The sequence below is a fragment of the Aquarana catesbeiana genome, linkage group LG02 (assembly GCF_042186555.1).
Source record: "Aquarana catesbeiana isolate 2022-GZ linkage group LG02, ASM4218655v1, whole genome shotgun sequence".
Lineage (NCBI taxonomy): Eukaryota > Metazoa > Chordata > Amphibia > Anura > Ranidae > Aquarana > Aquarana catesbeiana.
In genome coordinates, this window is record NC_133325.1 from 321,851,125 (window position 1) to 321,877,520 (window position 26,396).

Consider the following 26,396-nt stretch of genomic DNA (forward strand, 5'->3'; position numbering starts at 1 on the left):
GGCACAGAAACAGTCATGACTGACCGAATACACGTAGAGATCTTTACCCAAAAGGGCCTAATGACCAGGCATTCCCAAAATACATGTAAAAACGTGGCTGGATCTTCCGAACAATATATACTACACTTCCCCATTGCATGGCTAATTTAAAAAGCAGCCCAGAATGTAGATTTTTTTCTTTGTTCTTTGTAAACCGCTGCAGACATACTTCACACATCAACCCACATATGGGGTGTTTGCTTTCTGAAGCCTGTGCTGCATAACTTCATATTTCTCAATATTCAGAGAAAGGTAGGTTTGAGTTTGGTTGTTGACTTTGAAAAACTCCTTACTACTTACATGATCATACATAAGCCTTTGTGTATGTGAGATATAGCACAGATCCTACAGTAGTTGGATCTAATTCTGCATTACAAACAGGTAAGAATGGGTTCCTACATCAAAAGATTACACATAGCAGGAAGGCTGTATTCCTGATCGCATTTTAAGGATTCATTTCAAAGTACAACTTCAAAAAAAGATCTGATTTTAAACTAGTTAATTACATTCAACTGGACTCTCGAGGAGGTGAAGACTTTTGCTATTCATCCAAATAGCTTCCTCATCTCTAATGAGTTTCAGGAACATACGCAGAATACCATGGCATACCATAACTTTGATAGATAAGAACTCTCACAGACAACATACTGTACTGTTAACTATATAAGCTTTCCAATAAGTATATAATATACAGTATTTCAGTTTATTGAGAACTATGACAACTATTGTGAACAGCATGGGTCATTAGAAGCTTTCCTAAGTATAAGAATAGTCTGAAAAGACCCACAGGCACGCAATGGTGCTATTATGCTTGCAGCAAAATAATGTTACACTGGGCCTAGCAAAGCAGAATTCTTCCTGCTAAAGTGATGACTTACTGTCATGCTTGCAACTGCACACATTTCATAATTACTAGTTTTCGATCATGAAATTACTTTAGTATTTCATACTTCAGTAAAAAGCGCGAAAGCATATTTGCTTGGTGGTTGTTATGCACCTTGGTATAAGATCCTAGTTATTTAAACAAGCTTACAGTTCATACTTGTATGATTTCTAAAACCACACTATATCCAAAACCTTTTTTTTTTTTTTTTTTAAGTAGCTTAAGTGTTAGAACCTCTATTTTTAGGGCCCATTCACACCAGAACACAGTGTGGGAAACCTGCATTCTGTGTGTGTTTGCCACACCATGTTGAAAACGCACTGGGTGTGCGATCTGCTGCAGGTGTCAATGTAATCCTAACAACACCCCAAACCCAGATCACAAATGCAGTGTGTTTGCCTACACCAGATCACATGGTACCGCAGTACCATACAATCTGGTTACAGTGTGTCTTTAAAAGTAGTTTTAGCACTAATTTTGGCGCGATCCAGTGCTATTTCAGCCCATTCAAGTGAAAGGGCTGAAAACTGAACTGCACAGAATCATGGAGCATGTTCCTGTGCGATTCTGGTGTGAACCGCACTTACTGTTGTCTGTGTCCTCATAGAGGAGAATTCCCGTTACTTTTTTGTGCCAAAGACTAGGGGATAGGGGGGGGGGGGGGGCAATTAGTGGAACAGGAAACGGTCAGAAAACAATTTAATGATGGCAGAGACAGCAATGAAAACTCATATTCTGGTACATTGGGAAACTGTTAGATATTCTGCTAGTTTTTATTGCTGCATGTGCCTCCCTGACTTTTTGACTTCTGGTACATCATTTCTTGTCTTTCCTGGTGGCATAAAAAGTGAGGGAAAATCTTTCCAATGTAGTCACAGACAGCAGTAAAACATGACACAGGTTCTAACCCTACCCCATTTCTCTGAAATTAAAAATGCAAGTTTTGACTGATGCTGGGGCTTTAAAGTGATTGTAAAGGCTGAATGTTTTTTATCTTCATGCATTCTGTGTCCCACAGACACACAGAGGTGGCTTGGGAGTGAGCACGCACGAGCAAGCAGCTTGCTCTGGGGGCACTCGGCAAGGGGGAAGGGCCAGAGGTGTCGGCGGGTGACCCAAGAAAAGGAGGATTGGGGCTGCTCTGTGCAAAACCATTGCACAGAGCAGGTAAATATGACGTGTATTTAAAAAAAAAAAAAATTGAACCTTTAGAAACATTTTTATTTACCTTCTTACTACAGTCATTTTAAGCATTGGTATTATGTAAAACAATAAAATAGTATCATGTTATATAAAAACATTCATTACCTTTAGTGCAGATGTGACAATGACTTCTGATGTGGTGTCATCTAAGCTCACTTTCTGTCTTCTTTCCACACGCACATCTGCATAACTAACAACAGAGATAATAGCTTGAACAGAAAATCTATTTCCCTATGTCCTATTGTTCAAACATTCTTTATCCTGTTTTAAAAAGCTTAGTTTGTAAGTGATCATTAAAGTTCCTTTCCTGACATCTCCCTGGTATCACACTAACCCCCCAACCCTGGTAATGTGATGCTATGAAAATCATCTAAAAAGGAAAATTACGGCAAGTCCCCAAGTATGAATTTTGCATTTTTTTTTTGTTATGGAAGAAGGTTGACTTACTGGTATAAATACAAATCCTATGATTCATAGTTGCATTTTTAGAAATGTTGTCTGAAGAATGCTGCTGTTGTGTGCATTGCCACATGCAGTAAAACCTACACTTCTAAACAAAGTGGTATTGATTGAATTTCATCCTATATTATCTGTAAAGGTGAATGGGGAAACTTTTGTGCATGGGTTCCTTGTCCTTCAAATGTTTTGTACATTATCTTGAAGTGTACAATATAATATATGCTCTGCAGACAGATGGAGTATAACATAGCTCAGAACCAGAGGACCAGTTATTGTGTATAATTAGCAGTGGAGGATGGTGAGGTTTTAAGATGGTGGGGTGCCAGACACCACCCTTCCTTTTTGACCCCTCCCACTTCTCAGAAGCCCCACCCACCTCTTATAGACTCAACTTGCTCTGTTTCAACCTTCTTTTTTTAATTTTATATATATATATATATATATATATATACTGTATACATATACACAATGACAGATCATTAAACTAGGAATAGACAGCCACCCCCATGATGCACTGTGTAGTACCCTGAGACTTCCTGGGATGCATGCTGCAAGTATACCACAAGGCAGCTGATATGTCATTCTCACCTAGGCAAGGAGTCGAGAAGTGCAGGGTTATGTTCCTCCCCTCAACAAAAAATCTGACAGAGAGAGGAGGAAGGTAGGAGTGGAATGCCAGAAATTGGGTGGACAGGGTGAAGGTCCGCTTATAAAGCCTTGATCAATGGCTGTGAACCCTATCCATTCCATATTCTAAATTCAAAACCGCATTACAAACGCACATCAAAATGCAAACACACCAAAGAAACTCACAATGAGGCATGGCAAGAAACCTACCCAATGCTACAAAAAATAAGAATGCACCTCTACACACAGGCACAGATCTAAATGGGCCAAGACAAGACATTTTGGACAATTTCATGCTCCCAACTTTGTAGGAACAGTTTGGGGATGGCCCCTTCCTGTTCCAACATGAGTGCACACCAGTGCACAAAGTAAAGTCCATATAGACATGGATGAGCGAATTTGGGGTGGAGGAACCTGGCTAGCCTGCACAGAGTCCTGATCTCAACCCGATAGAACACCTTTGGGATTAATTAGAATGGAGACTGTGAGCCAGACTTTCTCGTCCAACATCAATGCTACAAAAAAGATTGCACTCTACACACAGGCACATATCTAAATGGGCCCTTAAGGTTTTCCACAACATACAAACGCACAGTGACAGAACTATCAGGGTCGCAGAAGTCACACTTGCAACTAGGCCCTGCAGTTCCACCACCTCAGGGGGCCAAAGCAGTGTTGCCAACCTCCCATCAGTTTGTCCATCGGTAGGACAGGAGAATCAGCCTGTAAATGAAGAGACTGATGGCTGTAGCTGAGTCGAGTGTCTGTGACAGCCCAGCGAGCACACTCTGCCCTCCCCTCACAGATGGGAGAGCAGAGAGGAATTCAAACTCCACCTCCTCCCACCCCTGTTCCTCCTGTCTATGCCTGGCCCGCCCACTCTCCTATCCCTGGCGTGCAGCTGTGCCTGAGAGAGGGAGGATGTGTGGGCGAGAAATATAAAAAACAGAATCCTGCTACACAACACATCCCTATCTGTATCAATGATGAGCCCCCATCTACCAGCCTCAACCCAACAGCAGCACATTAGGACCCAGTGCTGGCTACTTTATGGGGCTCAAGTGCACATGTACAGGAAGACCAGCACAATTGGTTGGAGGCAGATGTGCCTCCCACAGGTTGCCTAGCAATGGTTGTGCTACATAGCCTTCTCTGTTGATGTTCCGATTGGGATGCGATCCAGGTCACGCTCCCAGTTGGATCTAATATTAAATATGATAGCGGTTTTACTGATCAGAGCCCCCCACCTTACTGGCCTGGAGCCCACATGGCTGCTGAACATATGGTTGATATAAATGTGAATGTACTTTTGATTCTAATAAATACTGTGTTTATTAGATTCTATTGGGAGCATCACTTGGATCACATCCCGATCAGCATGTCAACAGAGAAAGCTATGCAACATTACCGCTGCTAGGTGACCTGCAGGGGGCTCAGCTGTCTACAACCAATAGTGCCAGCTCTCCCCCTGCACGTACCTGGTACTGGGTCCTAATAGACTGCCACCGCTGCCAAAGAGACAGACGCCAGACCAGCAATGTCAATAGCAGGGGCAGGACAGCAAGAGTAGGCTGGGGAGCGCCAGGGCCCGGTTACGAGTGCAGCCTTTGCAACCCTGGTAGTTCTGCCACTGCATTGGTCCCCCTATATGGAGTTCCCTGGTGTGCTGGTGACATATGTCTTGCTTTCTGCCACCGTGGGCCGTGGGGGGGGGCCCAAGACAGTAGGGAGGGAGCCCACAGCAGAATAGATCTGTGGGGATGGCAGCGGGACCAATGGAGGGGTCTTGGGGGGGCCCTTCAAAGTTTCTTGCACCGGGGCCCTGAAGGTTCTAGTTACGCCCCTGGGAATGTATTTCACCCAATGGTTACCATGCAGCTTATGCAAGAACTGTACTATTACTACATGTAACAATGCATTTACAGCAACAGCATTTTAGCTACATGTACATGTCTGATTATCTAAGCTGACCATAGATAGATCAATTTTTTGATCAGCCACCTGGCTGATCAAAACAAAAAACAAACGTATTCCTTTATACACATCAAATGTGTGGATGGGGGAAACCGTTTGTTTTTTGTTTTGATCAGCCAGGTGGCTGATCAAAAAATCGATCTATTTATGGTCAGCTTAGACAATCAGACATGTATATGTAGCTAAAATGCTGTTGCTGTAAATGCATTGTTAGATGTAGTAATAGTACAGCTCTTGCTGTGCTATTGTATTCTGATAGCGGAACTCCTCCCCTGTCAGAATCTAATGATCAGCTCTGTTGCCAATAGGCTGCAAGTGGTGATGGAACAAAAACATACCAACAGTCCTGATCGAGAGGAGTCAATCATTAGAGTGACAAACGAATGAATGACAAACAATTAAATAGGCATAACTTCCCTTTCGATTGATTTAGATCTGATTTGATCAAACGGCCAGGTGGTAAATGATATTATGTTGCATTGAGATGCTTTGTTCATGATTTGATGGGATTCCAGGTGATCAGAATATGAGACTGCAAAGTGAAAATAGATATGCAAGGCACTATCTTCCAACTATTGATCAAAATCCCTGCTGGTATCATATTGATCAAAAGAGTTGTCCACTACAGATCCTATTGGAGAGCTGGATCGGAAAAGAAATTAATGAGAAGCGTGAATGGTCACCATATGACAAGCGTGAATGGTCACCATATGACAGACTTGGGGAAAATACTTTGGTTACTATGGGACGTTAGTGCTGCAAAAGGTTTCCTCCTGCTTGCATAGACTGAAACCAGAGCTGTGTAGAGGTCTGGAAATAGGCTGTCAGCTGGGTGATGTGCCCAGCACTCCTGCCCATGTTCTGAGGATGGAGCCCTACGCCCACCAACACACACCATCACCATCTCCCTCCACAGGGCACATTCAGCCAGGGTCCTTCATCACAGTGCCCACCTACCCACACACCTACCTACCTACAGCTGATTGCTCCAGCCTGGCACAGCTATCAGCCTTCTCATCCTGACAGCCGATGATCAGCACTCTCAATCCAAAACCAAAATTAAAACTTCACTTTATATCAACCCCCAATCGAGGCTTCCTAATCATACCTCTTCTTCTCCCTTCTCACATTTATTTTATAACAGGCTGCTTTCTGTAATTGTGTGCAATGTGTGCTGTGGCCGGAGAGCCATCCACATAACACACTTATCCAGTGTACAGTGTGTGCCCGGAGATCAGGAGGAAGTTACTCGCCTCTGCTCAGTCTGCTCTCCTCCGTCTAGACCAATTAACTAGGTGGGCCAGAGTCAGTATTTCGGCCCGCCCTAACAAGCTCCTATTAACTGAATAGAATACTGGCAAGCAGCCAGTAACGGTGGAGAATTCATTTTACAGTGTTCTAGATACAACTTTTTAATATTTTTTCAGCCGAATGTCCTGTTGCTAGGCAGATTAGACTTTTTTTTTCCAATCTACCTAGCAAGTAGCAACAGCACCACAGCACAGAGAGAAACGCAAACCAAAAATAAAATAATTATAGTTTATTTTTATTTTTTTTATTTGTTTCCTTTTTTTGCAACAAAACTGGTGGGGCACTGCCCCAGGAGCCCCTATGGATGAGACTCCACTGATAATTAGGCTGATCGCTGTATTAATAATGAGTGGTCACCATATATTTCAGACATGTCCTCTTTCAATACAAATAGGAAAATATCCTCTACAGCAGCCTTTCTTAACTAGGATGCTGTGGCAAAATTGCCCCAAGTTGCCCAAAAATTGTCAACAAGCAGAAAGGACAATCAGCCTGACTTTTTTGTTGCACAAAGTCCCAGGTTTTTATTGTGCAGCATTACCACCTTGGGCACCATGTGGGCCAGCCACTGGCGTCCTAACAAATTGAAAACTTCATGGGCTGATAAGGATCACATTGGGCATTTTCACAGCATTCTTGTTTGTCTCTCCCCTGCCCCTTTTCATCAGAAACTGAAGTAATGTTAGCTGTGTGAGGGACAGAAAGTGAGGGAGAAGAAAAATGCTTGAATACTAGTCAGTACCAGTGTGCAAAGATGTATTTGCTTTGTAAAAATCAGTTACCTTTAATGTTTGGTGTTTAATGTCTGTGGATACTGCTGCTTTATGTAGAACTGTTAGTTAAACTTTTTTACATTTTAGAATGAAGTGCCTGGAAATTTTAAAGGGTGCCTTGACTGAAAAAAGGTTGAGAAACACTGCTCTAGATGTAAATGGCAGACTGTAGTGAGCTTCACAAACTTTAAGGCTACGTTCACACTGAGGCGCTTTACAGGCACTATAGCACTAAAAATAGGGGCACACTGGAGCGGTGCTCTTGCAAGCAGCATCTTTGAGGCACTTTTGAAATAGAAAGCGAAAAGCGCTTCTAAAACAACGGTAAAGCCCTAAAACGTATTTGCTCTTTTGCTGTCAAGTTTGAGAAAACCCTGCTATATGTTTGTTATGCGTTCCCATTTACACAGCATGCCTATTTTTTATTTTTTGTTAGAAATATTTCTTATTTTTTAGATGTTTCTCAGGACACGGCATCATGGCTGACTTGTATAGTTTTTTGAACAAGCTTAAGCTGGGTATGCGCGTATTGAAATTTGGCCAGTTTAGCAGGAACTGGCTGAATTTTAGTACATGTGTAGCCCTGTCTCTTCAACAGAAGCAGGTCATTCGTCAGGCTTCTGTCGATTTGGTCCTGCTAGAAAAACAGCATTCGATCAGCCTCTGAAGCCAATGACTGCAGTGCTGATCCATGTATTCTGATGAAGGGGAGTCCCAGCTGTCAGAATACAATAGCACAGTGAGAGGGATTCCTGCACCCGCATCGCTTGTGTGGATTCAGAGATCTGTGAGGTTTTTTTTCATTCATCCCGCTGGTTGAATGAAAAAAAAAAACTCTGCGTATATATCCAGCTTCAAAGTGGATCTGTCACAAGGTTTGTCCTTATTAAGATACAATGAAGATGGGTGGTTGCTATATTTTTAACCCTTTGTTAGGACAGTGTTTAAATCTAGTAACAACTGATAAAGAAGATCTGCCTGCACTGTACAAACACAGTAATTTGTGGCAAACACAGCTGCCCAGCCCCTCACAAACAAAGAGATATACTGTATGTAGGATTGTCCAGATTAAAGCATCTGAAAAAGATAAGCTGCAATTTTTAAATATTTTTTTGAAGTTATGCTATGTGAATGGAAACGTGTAACAAATATTTAATGGGTGGAAGCATCATCAGGACTGCAAACCTACTCAAAGCTTGTCAGCTTTCTTCGGCTTTATTTTGGATATTGGTTATAAAAGCCAGATTGCCTGAGTCTCAATATGCCCAGGTTCACACTGAGCTGCAGGAATGAAGCCATGCGAGTTCAGCTAAAATCGCACAATTTCACTCCCGCATGTCAGTCCTGATTTCGGCAGCAATTTCAGAGACATCTGTGCAGGTTTCTGCACAGATGTCAATGTAAATCACAGCCCGAAATCTCAAAAAGTTGTACAAAAACTACTTTTTGAAATCGGTGCACCGCCGCAAATGCAGCATCGCACAGATTAGGACCGATTAGGACATGTCAAATCGCATGGCAAATCGTACCAATGTGAACCAGGGCTAAAAGAATCAGTCATTGTGTAACAGGAATTGTAGCAGAGAAGATATTTACAACTGATATTTCTCCTGAAATATTTTTGGACACGTTAAATGTCACCAAGAAGCTAGAGATAATTACATACCTTACAACAGTGTGTGTGCATACGATAAACTCTGGTTTGGAGTTCCACTGATGATATGTGATATAGTAATGAGTCTGAAGCCAGATCCATTGTTGACCTTTGGTTAGAAAGCGATAGCAGCAAGACTTTCCCTTACCAAACTGCATTACTGTAAAAAAAAAAAAAACAAGAAAAAAAACATTTCTAATAAAAAAATTGTGCAGTTTAGTTATACCTGTACTGTATTGTTATTAACAATATAGTTTATCTCATTGCATTTTGCACTCCTGCATTTGTTAAGTCTGCAAGGGGGATGATTTACTAAAACCGGAGATTGCAAAATCTGATGCAGCTGTGCATGGTAGCCAATCAGCTTTTAACTTCTGCTTCTTTAATTAAGCTTTGACAAAAAAAACCTTGAAGCAGATTGGTTTCTATGCATAGCTACACCAGATTTTGTACTCTCCAGTTTTAGTAAATTAACCCTAAGTCATACCTGGTACTGTGACTTGTTCTTCAGATAAAATGGCTCTCTTTGAGTTTCAATTTAAAGTGCACAAACATAAGATTCCCATAGATATCATTTTTGTTTTCCTTGATAGGTTTAATATAATATAATATATATATATACACAACACACACAACAGTACCATGGACATGTGAGGTGACATTATTTGAAAATACACCAGGATTATGCACAAGTAGTAACAGATTTTTTTTTTTGCAGTGCTGATTGAGCAGCTAAGATATGAATGGGTGGTTGAAGATTTAACTGGTAGATCGATGTCTATTCAGCCACAGTGGCCATACATGAATCATAATTTGGCCATTCCCTGCTGAACAGCCTTTCTCAGCTCTGGAACCCTCGTATTTATAGTATTCTACACCAATTTTCCTACCATATTTCTACCTTTTTGTTTAACTCATCTGAGTACTTACAGTGTTCATGGCACTTTGCTATTATCTCCAGGTCATCTACATGATAGTAGTCATACCCAGATGTACCAAGAACTTCAAAAGGTAAATATCCAATGATTGGTGGAGCTCTGCAAAATAAGAGGGTAATGTCAGTGCTCATGTGGTGGTTTTAGAAAGTACTTCTAGGAAATGCAGGAAAGGAAAAGTTACAAAACTACAGTAAAATAGTAGTCAATTATATCCTAGATTTTGTGTTTACGTTGTTTTTATAAATTTTTAGAAAAGACAAACATTTATTACATAACAATCAAAAATCTCGACATACAAAATTACATGACTAGTTACATAACATTCACAAATCACAATAAACATGATACACGACATTCCTGTGGACATACAATTCTGAGGTTCCCCCTTCCATCTACTCCATTTTTGAGAGCAAGAGGGAGTAAAAAAATGACTCCCTTTTCCCTTCCTTCCCTCCCTTCTCCCCCTACTTGTGTGTTTAATTAATTACTTTATTTAAGGGGTGATTCTAGGGGCGGAACATCTATATATATCCCCTACCCTATTTCACCCTTATAGTTTTGTGTTCTCATACCCATCCCCCAAAAAAGAAAAAAAAAACCCACACACACCCCAATCCTTTTAGCCATGTGAACCTGAAGTGTTACAAAATATTTAATTTGGGGGTGGGTCTAGAGATGGCTGCACAAAGACCCCCACCCAAGTTCCACCCAAATTCCTTGCACCCTTTCCCACCCCTCTTTCCTTCCCCAATTGTATTTATAGCTCTTTCTTCCCCCCGCCCTCCTTTAAACTCCACTCTCCCAGTGCAAAAAAAAAAATAAAATATTTAAAACATTTCCCTTTTCCCCTTTCCCTTCCTTCCCTCCCTTCTCCACCCTACTTGTGTGTTTAATGAATTACTTTAATTACTTTATTTAAGGGGTGACTCTAGGGGCGGAACATCTACATATATCCCCTACCCTTTTTTTTATTGTTTTTACTTGTAATAGCTGCGATCTTTAGCTGGACTGCGACATTGCGGCGGACAAATCTGACCCCAAATTACACTTTTTGGGGACCAGTGACATTATTACATTGATCAGTGCTATAAAAATGCACTGATCAATGTAAAAATGACACTGGCAGAGAAGGGGTTAACACTAGGGGGCGATAAAGGGGTTAAGTGTGTTCCCTCAGCATGTTCTAACTGTAGGTGGGATGGGCTTACTAAAACATGACAGAGATCACTTCTCCCGATCACTGGGAGCAGTAGATGTCACTAGGCAGAACGGAGAAATGCCTTGTTTACACAGGCAGTTCCCTGTTCTGCCTCTCCTCAATGCGATCAAGGGCCGCTCCCGCGGACTGACATACAGGTACGTCAGTTTGCGCAGGAGTGCCATTCTGCCGATGTAAATCGGCGTGAGGCGGTAGGCAAGTGGTTAAACAATTTTATCTTACTTACAAGCTATAATCTGTAAACTATTATCTTCCCTATCCCCCCCCCCCAATGAAGATAAAGGGAAGAAGAAGTGTTTGTAGTCGAAATCAAGACAGCAGCTTGGGTGACAACCATGGCTCTCTCTATAGATACAAAAGAGTGAGTAGGTGTAGTTACCCTAGGACAGGAAATGTGTTTTTCATAAGATTACAAAATAAGGTAAAAATAATAGAGAAATACCTGAAAATGAATGCAGATCTAAGGACTGGTATGCAGCATTATTTTTTTTTGTTTACAAACTTTTTATTAGATACAAAATAAAGGTACAAAACGTAATATCATATATCAAGAGAAATACAGTATAGATTAGAGGTCGACCGATATGGGTTTTTCTCTGGCCGATGCCGATATTTAGAAATCGCTGTGGCCGATGGCCGATATATGATGCCGATTTTTTTTGGGCCGATATATTAGGCCGATTTTTTTTTTTTCCCTTCATCTCATAAAATCTAACAGTTAGACCCCTTTCACACTGGGGTGTTTTTCAGGCGCTTTTGGGCTAAAAATAGCGCCTGTAAAGTGTCTGTAAAACGGCTCCCCTGCAGTCTGTGTGAAAGCCCGAGTGCTTTCACACTGAGACGATGCGCTGGCAGGATGTTAAAAAAAAGTCCTTCAAGCGGCATCTTTGGAGCGGTGTATACCACCACTCCTGCCCATTGAAATGAATGCGCAGTGCTGCCGAAGCGCCTACAAAGCGTTTCGGCAGCAGCGCTTCAGGGGCGCATTTAACTCCTTCCTCGGCCGCTAGCTGGGTTATAAGCGCCCCTCTAGCAGTCGAATAGCGCTGCTAAAATGACGGTAAAGCGCCGCTAAAACTAACAGCATTTTACCGTCAACGCATGCCCGCTCCAGTGTGAAAGCAGCCTTAAGTAATAAGTGATACAGAAAATTTTTTACATTTAAACATTTATTAAACAAAACAAACCTCCAATCAGTTCACTTGTATGTATAATTTAGATTAAAAAAAAAAAAACTATATCTTAAATATTAAATACACAAAAACAGGTAATCAAAACTTTCAGACAAAAAAAAATGGGCTAACTTTACTGCTTTTTTTTTTTTTTTATTTCATTAGTGTATTTTTTCAAAAAAAATTGCGTTTGAAAGACCGCTGCGCAAATACCGTGTGACATAAAATATTGCAACAACCGCTATTTTATTTCCTAGGGTCTCTGCTAAAAAAAATATATATATAATGTTTGGGGGTTCTAAGTGATTTTCTAGCAGAAAATACAGGATTTTTACTTGTAAGCAACAAGTGTCAGAAAAGATTTAGTCTTTAAATGGTTAAACTGAGAACTCCTCCACACCGAGTTCAGTCTATTGATAAAAAAACCTGAAGAGATACAATGTTTCTTCTTATCAGATTTGGCAGGCTGCCCAGAGGAGGAGAGAAGAAAACTTCAGACAACTTGCACTGACTTCTATTACAGAAGTCACTTGCAAGTCCCGCTGAAGTTATAATCGGCTTTTTTTTATCAGCACAATCGGCCGATGCCGATTAAGTAAAAAAAGCCAAATATCGGCCGATATATCGGCCGACCGATATATCGGTCGACCTCTAGTATAGATGTTTTACTAATATGGAAAATTATGTTAACATATATAGTGAATGATATAATTACAAAGCTAGGATTGTCCAACATACAATCAAGTTGTTATTGAAATATATAGACATCATTTATTCCTGAGTGACTTTTAATAGAAAATATTGTTTATTCAGGGTTTAAAAGGTGTTCCGATTGTGTGAACCATGGGTCCCATTTCTTGTCAAACAGATGTTTTGTATTGTATAAAATGTGAAATATTTTTTCCATGAGGTTGATATTGTTAATTCTTGTTTTCAGTTGGGTTAAAGGTACCGATGGAGATTTCCAATGGTATGCAATAAGCCAGTGTATAGAAATACAAATTGTGTGTACCAGTCTCATGTGATGGATAGTTAGTCCTATGATAGGGGTGAATAATAAACAGTTGGAGAGGGCGAGTTGTATATTATTTTCTGAAATTTTGGAAGCAAATTTTTCAAGTTGCTTACATATCTGTGATACCTTCTCACGTTCCCGAAAAATGTGTGAAAATTATCCTATAGAAATGCAACCTTTGAAACATGTCTGAGGGACTGAAGGGAAAATGGAGTGGGTTTTGCAAGTGTATAATAACATGATATTATTCCTTACTCAACCCAACATAGCATTACCAAACCTATTACATACGCTAAAAACATTCTCTTCTGTCAGGGTTATCAGTGAATGTATCAAAATCTATAGGCATGCCAATAAACATACCCCCATCCAATTAGATACCATTTGCACCTCATTCAATTTCACATGGACAATAGAGACTCTCCTTTACTTTCCCATCTCACCCCAGATATTAATAATTTATGCTCTAAAAACTACCTACCTGTTGCAAAAGTTAAGAATGATGCTTTATAAATCCCAAAAAAGCGGAGGATTTGGCCTCCCAGATTTTTGGTTATATTATTTAGCTGCCAGATGGTCCCAAATAGCCCAATGGCACATCTACAACCCTAAGATCCCATGGGTCAGATTCGAAAAAGATTCAATCCTTCCATATTCTATTTCTGGTCTTTTATGGGGCAACAAAGTTTCAAACCATAGAAACTCTTAATCAGTTAGTCGCACACTCATTTCAACTTTGGAGGCTACACAATAAGAAATTTAAACTTATTTCCACCTCCCCCCACACGCTTCTTTTATAGGAGATCCCACATTTTTATCAATCCACCAAGATACAGGGGCATTCACTTGGTTGATTAACAACAACCTAACCACCCTCATATAACTTAGAAAACACCGCTTTTACCTCATTCTCTTCACTAAAAACCAAATATAAGATCCCCAATAATGAACTCAGGAGATTCCTCCAAATAAGAAACTTTTACAACTCATATTTTCAAATAACGGAAACAAAATCACCCACATTTTATGAAAACATATGTTTTAGATCACCGAGAGGTGCAGGATTGAGATCTGAGATATATTCAAATCTGATTAACATTGATAGTCAAAATAAACTTCCTTATATGCACAAATGGGAGCAAGAATGTGATATCTCACTGTCCACAGAAAACGGGGTCAATTGTATCAACAATTTACTTAAATGCACAAGATTACTCACAATCAGAGAGACAGCAATAAAGCAGCATTATTTTAAATGTTTGTTTTTGGGTTTAGAGTGTTAAAGAAAACCTTAAAGACTACCATTCCATTTCACTCTGCATATGTTGCAATTTTCTAAAACTGTCCAGAAATATAAGTGTTGCAATGTGGGAATCTGCAGGAGATCTGTACATCATTGAAATATCAGGTTAAATCTTTTCTAAGGCAGCTCATACATTAGATGGTTCGATTTTCTTTCCTTAAACCACGGCCGGCCCAACACGGCTATAGCCACCAGCAGAAACGTTTGTAAAAAATCCATCAGGCTGGTTGTACCCAAGTCAATCAATAGATCGACTTGGGTACAATCAGCCTGCCCACGTATGGATCTAATCTTGGCCGGTCTCCAATAAACCGGCTGAATTCCGATCCATGTATGGCCGACTTTAGCCTCATCCTCATCTAAACTGCTGTAACTTTTCTTATCTTAACGCTAAGATTGCAATAGGTGATTATAAAGCTGTACCCTCTCATTTGGAAATTCATTAAGATAGAAAAAAAGTTGAAACACAAAGCAATTTCATCAGACCAGAATTTATGTCAATTGTAGTCAGACTTTAAAGGAGGGTTCCTCCCAAAAATTTAAACGGACTCCACCCCCCCGGTGTCACATTTGGCACCTTTCAGGGGGAGGGGGGAGCAGATACCTGTCTAACACAGGTCAAACAACAAGAAGCACTCACATGAGTGTAGACGGGTAGGCCGCACACCCCATAAAGTGCAGGAAGAAATATGAAAACCCCCTATCGGGGCTTTTAAGCAGCCAATAAAGTGCAATATAGGTAGTTGAAAAAATTGAATTTTATTGATACAAAAAATATGAATAACATATTAAAAAGTCACTAAAATGAATACTGACTATTTGAGTCAGGACATGAACTGGATATGGCGTACAATTGCAACGGACAAAGCCTACAATTAGAACCAATGCAAGACACAATGTATTATAGGGCAACCAAAGTTTTCTCAAATATTGAATCCTTGAAATTGGATGACAACAAACAATGCCTATAAATAAGGACAATATACAATACGGTGTATGTGGAACAACAAGGGTTGTATGTAAAAATCCTGACGCGTTTCGACCCTTCCCGGGTCTTCTTCAGAGGATGGTTCTTTTCACTCTTTCCCTCACATGCTTTCCCTTTCCCCTCCCTTCCTTCCCCCTTCCCCCCCCCCCTCCTTCCCTCTTTCTCTTCCTCCTTTTTCCAGCAATGCCCTTCTGCACACCCATGGACTCATAACCTAGTAACCTTATAGAATTCCATGGTTGGGGAATTTCCCAACCATGTGGATGAATCAATTGACCCCTCATTTTTTATTTTATTTTTATTTTTAGCACTAACGCGAACCTATCTGGGTGTGGTTTGGATTGCCTATTTGTCCCTTTCTTTCCTTCCCTCTCCTGTATGGGGGGCTGGTAGACGTGATCCCTCGCAAGATACATTTGGTCCACCGCCCGCCCCCTGGGGAGTTGGTCCGACACGGGGGAGACAGGAGCAGAGGAGGAATCACATCACCCCAAACACTTTGTAATGTTAGAAATGACCTTGTAACGTCATAAATTCTGCGATAGGTAACTATACAACTTAGGCAGTTACACCACATGGTATACATGTATGGTTTTGATAATGTTGAATCTGATGTTATGTTTGATACATGTTGACCTTTTTACAGTGGACAACCATCCTCTGAAGAAGACCCGGGAAGGGTCGAAACGCGTCAGATTTTACATACAACCCTTGTTGTTCCACATACACCGTATTGTATATTGTCCTTATTTATAGGCATTGTTTGTTGTCATCCAATTTCAAGGATTCAATATTTGAGGAAACTTTGGTTGCCCTATAATACATTGTGTCTTGCATTGGTTCTAATTGTAGGCTTTGTCCGTTGCAATTGTACGCCATATCCAGTTCATGTCCTGACTCAAATAGTCAGTATTCATTTTAGTGATTTTTTAATATGTTATTCATATTTTTTGTATCAATAAAATTCAATTTTTTCAACTACCTATATTGCACTTTATTGGCTGCTTAAAAGCCCCGATAGGGGGTTTTCGTATTTCTACCTGTCTAACACAGGTATTTGCTCCCACTTCCGGCGAACGATCGCTGCAGTATCCGTTGCAAAATACACCATGTCTGGCCCCTCCTCCTTTCCCCCGCTGTCTTCTGGGAAACACACAGGTCCCAGAAGACAGCAGGAACCACTCAGAACGCGCAGCGGGACTCACATGCGCAGCAGGGAACCAGGCTGTGAAGCCGCAAGCCGCAGGTAAGTGTCCTTATTTTAAAAGTCAGCAGCTGCAGTATTTGTAGCTGCTGACTTTTATTTTTTTTTTTCAGGCGGACCTCCGCTTTATGGTTTATGTTTAAAGGTCAGGTCAAGGCTGGGTGACAACCAAAATACAGGTGTTGCATTCACACGTTGACATACTGATGTGTTCTCCATTCAGTCTTAAGAAAAGTTCTTACTCTGCTGGAGCATATAGTAGGAACTCTCCATAGGATTAGGTGGAGAGTGTACTGTGGAGCTCATACCTCTCGGTCATTTCATGAGAGATATCTTGCTAGATTGTGCACAGGATCTGATTTTAAATTACTTAAACTGCAAAATGAAGGTAAGTGTACTCAAAATGCAGCATACAGGGAGGGATCTTTCACAATACACAGCAATTTCTTGGGAGCAAGTGGCCATTTTGTACTTTCTCTTCCAATGTAACATCACAGATCACATGACCAAATGAAGGGGGTGTATGTCACTGCATTGGTTATCAGTTTCCCTGTCATCTATGGGGGATATTTTTACATCACGTCTTTATTTAGCACACTATTAAGGACCATAAATGGGGCAACAATGGGCAGGGAAAGGGAGTTGAGGAATGGCAATAAGAGGGTGGGAGGAAATAGGGAACTATTAATAGAAGTTCACTGTTATGCCCCGTACACACGGTCGGATTTTCCGACGGAAAATGTGTGATAGGACCTTGTTGTCGGAAATTCCGACCGTGTGTAGGCTCCATCACACATTTTCCATCTGATTTTCCGACACACAAAGTTTGAGAGCAGGATATAAAATTTTCCGACAACAAAATCCGTTGTCGGAAATTCCAATCGTGTGTAAACAAATCCGAAGGACAAAGTGCCACGCATGCTCAGAATAAATAAAGAGATGAAAGCTATTGGCCACTGCCCCGTTTTCAGTCCCGACGTACGTGTTTTACGTCACCGCGTTTAGAACGATCGGATTTTGCGACAACTTTGTGTGACCGTGTGTATGCAAGACAAGTTTGAGCCAACATCCGTCGGAAAAAATCCTAGGATTTTGTTGTCGGAATGTCCGAACAAAGTCCGACCGTGTGTACGGGGCATAAGGGTGTACAAACAGTTTAAAGTATAACTAACAAAAAAGGCAAAGTTTCTTTTGTTTTAAATAGAGTGGAGAAGCATTAGAATGCCTGTCAGGTTTTTACTGCAGTCTGTGCCCCTGTTAACGAGATTCAACCTCTACTGTGGACTGTTATTACCAAAAGTGAAAGAAAATGTCACAAAACAGGAATAAAAGGGAAAACTTCCAATGGGGACATTAGTGATGGTGACAATCAGGGGATTCCCTCACTTTGGAGGGCTTTCCTCTCACTTCAGGTTTTTGCTATGGGAGAGGAAGTGAAGGGAAATCTCCTATATGGGACACAGATGGCAAAAAACATGACAGGAGTAATAACCCTCACTTACTCTATCCAAAATTAAAGCAAAAAATAATTTAGTTCTACTTTAAGATTGCAATTTGAGTAGGGACCTAACTAAAAATATGCCCTGGGGTTCACACAAAGTTAGTGTACTGTATGTATTTATCACTGAGTAAAGTATTGAGGCCATAAGAATAGCATCACAGTCAGGCAAGTAGCATTATTAGGCAGTCTGTGCATTTCTTTCAAAACAGGTTTCCCTTAAAAGCACAATTGCTGCAATTTATTTGCAGTGGCAGTTTTTTTGCTACTTGTGGTCCATTCTATCTCTAATAGAGTTGTTTTGTACCTCTGGTCTAGTGATAGGAACTTCCATTCAAGACTGTGCCTTGATGTGAATTCTTCGAAAGACTCATCAACTATACACATTTCCTGCAAATCCAAAGACAGAACACTTTAAAGAATTCTGCTAAGCATTACTATGATGTAAAATAAATAGTGACAAAAATTACAATTGAAAAAAAAAATACAATCCCTTCTATAAACTTTGAAAAACATACTGTACATCAGGGGTAGGCAACCTTTGAGAGATGGAGATCTAACTGAACAACACTGATGAAGTCAAAGATCAACGGGGCACAGTGTCGTTCAGGAGTGCGCTGCACTCAGAAAGCAGGGTTCAGGAGTGCGCTGTGCTCAGAACGCAGGGTTCAGGAGTGTGCTGCGCTCAGAATGCAGAGTTCATGAGTACTCTGCACTCAGAATGCAGGGTTCAGGAGTGCGCTGCGCTCAGAATGCAGGGTTCAGGAGTGCGCTGCGCTCAGAAAGCAGGGATCAGGAGTGGGCTGTGCTCAGAATGCAGGGATCAGGCATGTGCTGCGCTCAGAATGCAGGGATCAGGAGTGCGCTGCGCCCAGAATGCAGGTATCAGGAGTGCGTTGCACTCAGAATGCAGGGATCTGGAGTGCGTTGCGCTCAGAATTCAGGGATCAGGAGGGTGCTGCGCTCAGAATGCAGTGATCAGGAGTGCATTGCACTCAGAATGCAGGGTTTAGGGGTGCGTTTCGCTCAGAATGCAGGGATCAGGAGTGCATTGTGTTTAGAATGCAGGGATCAGGAGTGCGTTGCGCTCAGAATGCAGGGATCGTTTAGGAGTGCGTTACGCTCAGAATGCAGGGATCATTTAGGAGTGCATTGCGCTCAGAATGCAGGGACTGGCACTTAGAAGGCGGGGGTCGGCAGCGCAGGTACCCGTTTGTGGTCTAACTTTCACCTGCCTGCAGTAGACAGGTGGACCGCGATTGACGGGTTGCCGACCCCCGCAGTGTACATGAAGGAAGATTTACAATTTGATTGAATTTTTTAAAAAGTTGTAGAGCTGTTCTCCGGGATAAGCAAATATTGTCTAAATACAAAAGGCATGTGTTTTCCTACTTAAAATACTGTTGTTTGTAAATTTCTTCCAGATCCATACAGTAGTACTTTGAAGCTTTGCAGGAGCTTCCTGGGCTGACCAATCACTGCTACTCTCTCATTTTTTGCTGGGTGACTGGCCTCATATCCAACCCCATTCTGTAGCTTTCTGCAGGCAGCCCTGTAGTGGGTGGGCCAGCTGCTCAAATGTTACACCAAATATTAAAAAGATATTAAATGTTTGGAAGAAATGCCACCTTAAACAGTAAATGTAAGCTTAAAACGGCTATGACTGACGCATTAAACAGCAAGTGATGATTTTTTTTTGTGACAACTTTCCTTTACCGATATTCTAAAATGCCCACATTGTTTTAAATTCATTAGCAACACCCTTGATTTTTCCCAACACTTCAATTTAGCCTGGTAAATGTATATTAAAGCAACATAAATTACTTATACAGGCATAATTTGAAAACTCACGATGCATCTCTCTTAAGGTATGAGGTACAAACCTGAGAACGTTTTATATAACATTACTTTGATTTTAAATATGACACCATCTTCAACTATGGTCCTACCAAAAAAAAAAAAAGAAGAGGACCTAAAGTGCAATCATACCCTAAGAACCCATTGTATAACTGTCTGATCAAATTCCTAGGTATTCTTCCATTAATTTTTGATGAAAGGAAGGTTCAGTCAAACTAAACACTGATCCACCCTAATCTTGGATCCTTGAGCAGCGTTTTCAGGACAGATAAGTAGCTGAGGACTTGCATATATGAACAGTGGCAGTGTATTTCCTTACTAATGTTTTGGACTTTTAAAATAAAGTCTAAACAGAACATACTGTATGTGGTATACAGTTTGTGAAAGCAATAAAAAAAAGATGGCGATCAATAGATTAGCAGAGATTTGGGGCATTAACAAAGAGATACCGAAAAGCTTGCGGATAAAGGTCTTTATTTGATATAACGTCTGGTGAAAGCAAACACACACACACACACCCAAGGATATACAGTGCCTTGAAAAAGTATTCATACCCCTTGACATTTTCCACATTTTGTCATGTTACAACCAAAACGTAAATGTATTTTATTGGGATTTTACGTGATAGACCAACACAAAGTGGCACATAATTGTGAAGTGGAAGGAAAATTATAAATGGTTTTCAAAATTTCTTACATATAAACATGTGAAAAGTGTGGCGTGCATTTTTGTTCAGCCTCCCTGAGTCAATACTTTGTAGAACCACCTTTCCCTGCAATTACAGTTGCAAGACTTTTTGGGGGTGTCTCAACCAGCTTTGCACATCTAGAGAGTGAAAATGTTGCCCATTCTTCTTTGCAAAATAGCTCAAGCTCTGTCATATTGGATGGAGAGTAATTTTTTAGGTCTTGCCACAGATTCTAAATTGGATTTAGGTCTGGACTTTGGCTGGGCCATTCTAACACATAAATACGCTGGGATATAAACCAATCCATTGTAGATCTGGCTGTATGTTTAGGGTTGAAAATGTGCTGAAGATAGAACTTTCCAATTAAAACAATTTACAGAATGTCTGTGAAAACAAAAAGATAGTGACTATTTAGCTAGCAATGTTGGTACTACTGATGAGGCTTACCACTTACCTTTAAAAACTGAGGTGTTGCGAGCCGGACAGTAGCAATGAAGCAAACCTGCTTGTTCAGCTGTGATCTGTATGTTCTTGAAACAGCTCCGTCATAGCCATTACATGAAGGGATTTGCACTGCAATGAAAGTGTGCATGTACTAAATTTTAAAGAAAATATGGCATCTTTAGCATCTGTGGTTGACATTAATTGTAGCCAGGATACACAATCTTTAATATCGATTGTAAATGCAATCTTATGATTTACACCTCTTTTTGTCCCATTGACCACTGTCAAAGACAAAAAGTGATGGGAAATCTAAACTTTTGAGCTGTCACCAGAGCTAGAAGTGAGGGAAAATGATCCCGTAGGGACATTCAGTTCGCTTTAGAGAGATTTTTATTTCCTTCCTATTGTGTCTTCAGGACAGGAAGTTAAGGGAAATCTCCCCAGTGGGGCACAGGTTTTAACCCTTTCATACGCTACATTTAAAACAAACAAAAAAAGTATTGTCTTTACATACACTTTAATCCCTTGGCCTGGTGCGAGCCCCATCAGCAGCACATATTTAGCTTGCCTTCGTTCTCCAGTTGCCAGGAGTGAAGAATAATATTAGGGGCCATGGGACTCTCTCCCCTTACTGCCATGTTACAGCACTGATGCAAATGTATAGTAGGACGATTGCAATAGAATTTAAATCAATGCGGGGTTAGGGAAACAAAGCACATAGAATTCACTTGTGCCTAGGGTTTTTTTTACAGGCATGTATTGTTACATGGTCTGCCCCATCTGTGGCTTGGTATTAAGTTGCTCATGCTCCATGGAATTTTGTCAACCACTGCTTGACTGCCCTTTATTTAATGTTGCAGTTACCCAAATCCTTGTTTAAAATGTGTATGTTGAATGTAATTCCACCCAAACTGATATTTTATTTTTTATATCTCTATGGGACTGTAGAGGCTAGACTGTAAAGAAAATATAAAAAAGGTTACAACATAAAACTTTGTATTCCAAATTTGTTACTGCAGTATTCTATTGTTCCTCTACAACTTCAGAATCAATATGTTAATTATGCTCAAAGTTTTTTTTTTACTAAACTGTCCCCAAGAAAGTCTCTGTCATTACAAGAATAGCAGTGGTAACCAGTATACTAAAACAAATAATGGAAACCACTAAAGTAAAGACCTCTAACTCCTTTTAGTTGAATGAAGAAGACATTAAAAGCAGCATGCTCCACTAATACAGCCAGTCCTTTTGAGATCCTTCGACAAATGTATTAGGATTTTGTAATAATTAAATGTTGTTTTCCCAGTCATTTTGGAAAGTTTTTATTTCTCATAAAAACTCCCATTTAAAACAGAAAATCACCTTAATCATTTTATTATAGTCTATTCTCCTGGCATGTTACAATATGTAGCCAAGGAAATCCACAAAATGTTATTTTATAATCCATTGCATTACAAACTGATTTTTTACTTTTCTTATAAATGTTTTCATCGTAGTATTCTTAGGAACAAATCCAATGTCATTTGATTTGCCTCCAAATGTGAGACACACTGAAAGAAAATGAAAACCAAAATAACAATAAGCTAAAACATGGCCCCAGCTGAAAACATTGTTCTGATTTTTTTTTCCCTTATAATACAAAATGACATTTGGAATGAAGGCTCTGTACACAAAATATGCACATCCTTCCCCAAACGCTTTTCTACATGTTATAAACATGCTTTGGACCTCAGAGGTGAAATGAGGGCACTGAGTCACACTGCCTGTAAGGGATGTGTGGTTTCTGGAAGGCAGGCTGAGGAATTTCTGCAAAGGATGACCTATTTGGAAAGATACCAGCAGAATTTCAATCACTGTTCTCTGCAATAAAGAAGGCAGAAAAGTGCAGAAAGTCTCTCCTGTGAAAAAAGAGCAGACAGTCTTGAATGCGACTTTCTTAATAACCTTTGGTAATACATTAATTCTAAAGTGCAAAAGCCTAACTTGTGTTGTGGCCCCAAATATTGAAGGGCCATTTTCTGGGATCCAATCTCTAGGTCTGTCTCTCATCTAATCAATTTATCCTAGCACTGCAACACAAAGGTATTATGTTTACTTAAGTTACCCTATTTTTAGATTTTAGGGCAGATAGAAAATCTGAGAAGGGAAGGTTTAATCTATTCTATGACTGTAATTGCCCCATTAGGATAAAATCAAAGAAATTTTATAAAAATATGAAATTGCAGTGCCAATTAATTGCATAAAATAAAAGTGGATTTATGCATTAATCCCTCCTACTATCTCAATTTATTTACCCATTTTTCACATACACATGTCAGACAGCCTCCCCTTGGCCCTCTGTAGCTACTTCAGAGCAAAGCCAGCTTATATCTGTTCAATCAGTAATGAACAATACCAGGTTAATCTAACTTCTTTTAATCAATCAATATCTACCTCACAGTAGGAATATAGCTAAAGTTATGCAAGTATTATTATAAATTGTATTAAAGAGTAGAGACCCTATATGAATCACTGTGACTTGCTGGGGAGTTTGATTGAGGTGTGGCAAAGTAGTGGCTTTTAGTTTGGTTTTAAGGTGAAGTTTTGGAACAACATTATTGATAGAGAACTCTGCTACTGGAAACAAGCAGACTCTCCTGAAGAGAGGTCTTATGGTCTAATGTATTTTATTAGTTAGTTACCACAAAACCAATCTTAAAAACTGAGGGGCACATGCACATACAAGACTTTAGGAAGCAAGCACAAGAAATGTAGAATATGGATGTACCTCCGAAAAGGCCAAATCATCACATACCAATTGGATCAGTTCCACGTTTATCCATCAGATGTCTGGATTTAACTTACTCAGAAAACAGTGAGGGATGAAGTTAGGGTTGCCTAAAAAAGTATTAAGGATGGATACACAGATATCCCAGGAATTAAAAATACTTGTATGCTACCCGAATTGTAGAATTGATCAGGTGTTGTTTCTAAAGATACATTGCTGCAGTACATTCACCCACTGTTATCCTTTCTAAACTACTGCCATAGTGGTTATCTATAAGAATATATATGCCTCCTGCATGTATCCTTACCTGTCAAATGTCTCCCCTCTGTCTATTATGAGACCTGAAAAACTGCAGATTCTGTGGGTGGGTCTGTTGTCCGGAGCTCGGTGTGTGGAGTCGTGATGTCAGTAGACTCCCCGCCCACCTCTACACTACTTGTCAATATACATTTTCTTCTGTATATTTCTTACACTGAACTTCTGCTATGATCACTAACATCCAGTCAAAACCCAGAAAAGTCACCACATGACTTCAGCATGCCCAATCATGCTGAGGTGTGGAGCAGCCAATCCTGGGAGAGCTGGAGAAGAAAGGAGGAGGGGATCTGAAGTACACAGAATGTCTCTCTCAGGCAAGTGTATGAGATATATAAATCACCTGTCACTCACAGCAAGGGGAGAAACAGACTCCTATTTCTCTGTCTGTCCGTTTTTATCTCACTGAAAAAAGATAAGAGGATTGCTCAGAGCTGGATTAACTCTTTGTGGCAAGACTGGGCACAGAGGACATGAAATCCTATACTGTACAGGGTGCAAGCCTTCATTTAAAAAAAAATCGAGTTTAAATCCACTTTAATGGTTCAAATCTTCCTGCTGAGCTGTATCTATATTCACATCAGTACTTCAAATTTTAAGAATGCACCAAACATGCACAGGTCAGTGACAAAAGGAAATACTTTGTCAATGGGCTGTATGCTACTACTGTATACTAAGGAAAACATGGGTCATTTTATTATAATAAACATAAACATAAAACATAAACATAAAACACTCAAATAAAATAGACTTAAATTACCAGCTGCTTACCATTGCTGCACGACCGAAAATTTCCAACAAATTTAATATATTCATAGGTTTGGTATTCTTTGGGGTTTAAAGTGCCTCTAAGAAGATGACAGCAGAATTCCAAATCACTGTCAGCTGAAAAATTGATAGAAAGATAAAATAACGATTAAACTTGCAAAAACAATGACAAATAAGGTGCTATGGGAGTGTTTAGAGAGTTAACCTGTTTTTAAAGATGTAGGTTTCAAAGCTATAACCCAGTTTAGCTTTACTCCCTATTGTATTACCAACCTAAAACAAACATGCAGGATTGACGTTCTGACTTTCCTGGCTACATGCTTGCTTCAGCTCAGGTGACAGCCCTGGAGTTTGCTCTTTAAAAAAAGTCAGAAATGACATCTTTTCTTTATATTATTTAAAGGAAATAATAGCCATTTTGACTTACCTGATAAATTCCTTATCTTGGAGTATATTGAAGGACACATGGGCTGTATTCTTAGACCATGGGTACTATGCAGGCTATCTTCAGATGACTGGACAGTGGCAAAAAACGTGCTAGCGCCACCCCTGGTGTGCACTCATATAACCCCCACCCATTCAACGAGAATCCATTTTTTTAAGTAAGTTTGAAGGAGTCTTCAAAAATACAAAAGGGAGGGGCATGTGTCCTGTAATTTACTCTAACATAGGGAATTTTCAGGAAAGTCAAAATTCTCATTATCTAAATCATATAGTATAGAACACAAAACTTAAATTCATAGACTATGGGGTATCCCTAAGCAGTAAACTGAGGGATGACAACATGGCAAAACAGAAATGCCAACAGACCCGAAAAAATATACAAGTTCAAAAACTCATAAACACTACATAAAAGCTTGAAGAAACCTGTGGCTGAAGTTTGCATCAGCCAAGGCTTGAACATTCACCTGGTAGAACTTGGAGAACGTATGAACAGAGGACCAGCTGGCAGCCTTCCAAACTGGGATGCTTAATGCTGAAAAGCCCAAGAGATGGCAACAGCCCTGGTAAGGAAGGGTGGAACCCTTTCCTTAAGGTCTGATCAGGTCCACCTGTCAGTTTTTCAGGTGGACCTGATTGGAAGGTTAATTTGTCCCTATGGACAGGCCAGTGTAAATGAACCTGTGCCTGTTCACAACCGCCTACCTCAGGGTCCAGTCAGGCTTACAAATATACACGGGCAAGGACTCCGTCTAGGTGGAGCAGCTCAGAAGTAGCCTGAATTAAACAGACTGAGTCTGTGAAGTGAAAAGATCAAGTAAAGTGAAAAGATCCCTTTCGCTAACAGAAGTAATAGCTG

At 40.2% G+C, this 26,396-nt stretch overlaps 1 protein-coding gene across 5 annotated transcripts in view; it reads right to left on the bottom strand.

Annotated features, from left to right (window-relative positions):
• NPAS2 (neuronal PAS domain protein 2) overlaps positions 1-26,396 on the bottom strand; it is a 241,842-nt gene that overhangs the window by 40,990 nt on the left and 174,456 nt on the right. For all 5 annotated transcript variants that reach the window (XM_073614781.1, XM_073614783.1, XM_073614785.1 and 2 more), the window contains 6 exons: positions 25,100-25,213; positions 21,260-21,378; positions 18,568-18,650; positions 9,854-9,960; positions 8,936-9,083; positions 2,231-2,315 (listed from right to left, as the gene is read on the bottom strand). In XM_073614781.1, the coding sequence (XP_073470882.1) occupies positions 2,231-2,315; positions 8,936-9,083; positions 9,854-9,960; positions 18,568-18,650; positions 21,260-21,378; positions 25,100-25,213 (656 nt within the window). The remainder of the gene's footprint in view (positions 1-2,230; positions 2,316-8,935; positions 9,084-9,853; positions 9,961-18,567; positions 18,651-21,259; positions 21,379-25,099; positions 25,214-26,396) is intronic.